This window comes from Engraulis encrasicolus, chromosome 1 (genome assembly GCF_034702125.1).
Source record: "Engraulis encrasicolus isolate BLACKSEA-1 chromosome 1, IST_EnEncr_1.0, whole genome shotgun sequence".
Taxonomy (NCBI): domain Eukaryota; kingdom Metazoa; phylum Chordata; class Actinopteri; order Clupeiformes; family Engraulidae; genus Engraulis; species Engraulis encrasicolus.
Window position 1 is genome coordinate 45266223 of NC_085857.1, and position 2500 is coordinate 45268722.

A 2500-nucleotide genomic window follows, 5' to 3' on the forward strand; every position below is an offset into this window, starting at 1 on the left:
TTGCAAGCTTCAAATGGCCATAACTGTTATGTTTAAACTTTTAAAAGAGTTTCTATTCATAATTTTCTTTTATATTGTTATGTTGTAAATTAATTCATTTAAAAAATATCTCGATAAAAAAATCTTGGCGTGTATTGAACCGTAGTTCAAAGATCCTGATGCGAATCAAATCACACGTTCAGTGTATCGTTACAGCCCTACTTTTGTCCAAATATGTACAGCTTTACATGACCAGTAATGTGATTTGCCTATTATTCAACAGTGGCTGTGATGTTGTCAATGACCAATCATGTGACACATCGCAGTGGTGTCATATGACTCCTGACCAACCATGTTCTACTTTTCAATACTATGGCACATGCAAATGTAGCCATGAAAAAGATGACAAGAGCAAGAAAAACAAAAACAAAACAAAAACAAAAATGACCATCAAGCAGAAGAAATAATTTCATAGTATATGTTTAAAAATACAATTAAATGTATCTATGCACTTTCCAGACTGATTTGTAAAACCCAATGACGAGTCATCATAGATACATGTTGTATACAATAGATGCCCTGTTCAGCCTTTTGGGCTTAACCCAACTCTGGGCGCCACCATCTTGGGTTTGTGTCATGATGCTAATCATAGATGTTACCGCCACCTAAAGGTGACTGTTCGTATTACAAAGTCAAAGTGCAGTACCTCCTTAATGTTGTGACAAAGCCTTAAGGTCCAAAAGTGACCATTTCTAGAGATATAGCTGTGTGAGATTTGCAGAAACTATAACATCCAACCTAATAGCAATACTGCGAAGTGATTTTTCTCATAGTATTGACCTTAAACCGATTGATGGTAGCCAGCTAAATATCAGGGCGAATCTGACTTAAAGATGCACCGTGTAATATTACATTTTCCATGAAGACCACCACCACCAAATTTTAAGTATTCATTATGACTGGGAAAATTGTATTTTTCATACATGAAAAGGGGGATCTTCTTCATGGTCCGCCATTTTGAATTTCCAGATATATACAGTACTTACTGTACTTTCATTATACTAGCAAATACTGGTTTATTATCCCCTTAAGACGCGGCTTTATACATTTGTTGTTACCAGTATGGTAATGACCAAGTCGTGGTGCATTCCTAAAGGGCCTGTGTTGTGAAATAGTATTGTAGTGCTATGGTAGTTACATTTCAATGACTATTGCAGCGTGCCACTGGAGGTACGGCGCGCATTAAGGGGCTATTTAGTGAATATTGATGAAAAATCTATTTTGGTAATAGGCAGCACAGTTTCAATGAGCAGCATACAGTAGTTGCAGTACCCATTCTGGCCACATTATACACAGTGCACCTTTAAGCCATGTGTTACAATACAATGGAATGGTCAACATGTTATAAAGTTTTCATATCTATAGAGAGAGCCATCAGCCTCTCTCCGTCTTTCCTCCTGAAAGTCCACACTGGCATAAAAGCATACACCATGTGTCTGCTGTAATCTTGAGATGCGTTATCTCACTTACACATGTGTTATAAGACTTACACAATATTGACAATATCACACATGTGCACACAGACACCCATCCACACACCCACACACAGACACCCACACCCACCCACACACACACACACACACACACACACACACACACACACACGCACACACACACACACACACACACATACACACACACACACACACACACACACACACACACACACACACACACACACACACACAACTGGAGTAGCTTTAAGAGTAACCTGTGGCATGGCAAGAGGGTGGTGATATATCACCGTGGCCTGAGGTAGCACAGAAGCAGATTCCAAACATATCATGTCGGCAGTCATGGTTACCTAACCACCGCCGCAGGATATGAAGTCCAGGAGCTCAGAACTTAGGAGAGCACTGTGCTTAAGCTACATACACTCTTGCTAAAGACACACACACACATGCTCATGCTCACACAAACACAAACATACACATGCACACACACACACACACACACACACACACACACACACTCACACAGGGTTGCACACATACACAAGCATAGGCTATTCATTTACTCACACAAACAACAAACACATGTACACAAGCACATGCACAGATGCTAGCACACACATGCATACACACTGGAGCGCAAGCAACACACACACACGCACACACACACACACACACACACACACACACAGAGCACAGAGTTGTCACTCACCATGTTCCCCTTTGACCCCTGCACTCCGTCGATGCCGCGGATACCCTGAGGACGAGGAGAGAGAAAAACATTTACATGTCAACAAGAATTGATCATTTTAACAACAAGTTATGGAGACGGTGCCAGTCCGTGGTGTGGGGAGGGTCTTACAGCTTGTCTAATATTTGCTGCAATGTAATGTAATGTTAAGTAATGTAATGTAATGTAATCCAAAGTAATGTAATCTGGTAATCCAAAGTAATGTAATCTGGTGTGTACACATGATATTGCACCAAGTGATGTAAGTGTGAAGGGGACC

At 40.6% G+C, this 2500-nt stretch overlaps 1 protein-coding gene across 1 annotated transcript in view; it reads right to left on the reverse strand.

Annotated features, from left to right (window-relative positions):
* LOC134457520 (collagen alpha-1(XI) chain-like) overlaps positions 1-2500 on the reverse strand; it is a 143879-nt gene that overhangs the window by 23976 nt on the left and 117403 nt on the right. Inside the window, exon 21 of the mRNA XM_063209530.1 lies at positions 2203-2247. Within this exon, the coding sequence (XP_063065600.1) occupies positions 2203-2247 (45 nt within the window). The remainder of the gene's footprint in view (positions 1-2202; positions 2248-2500) is intronic.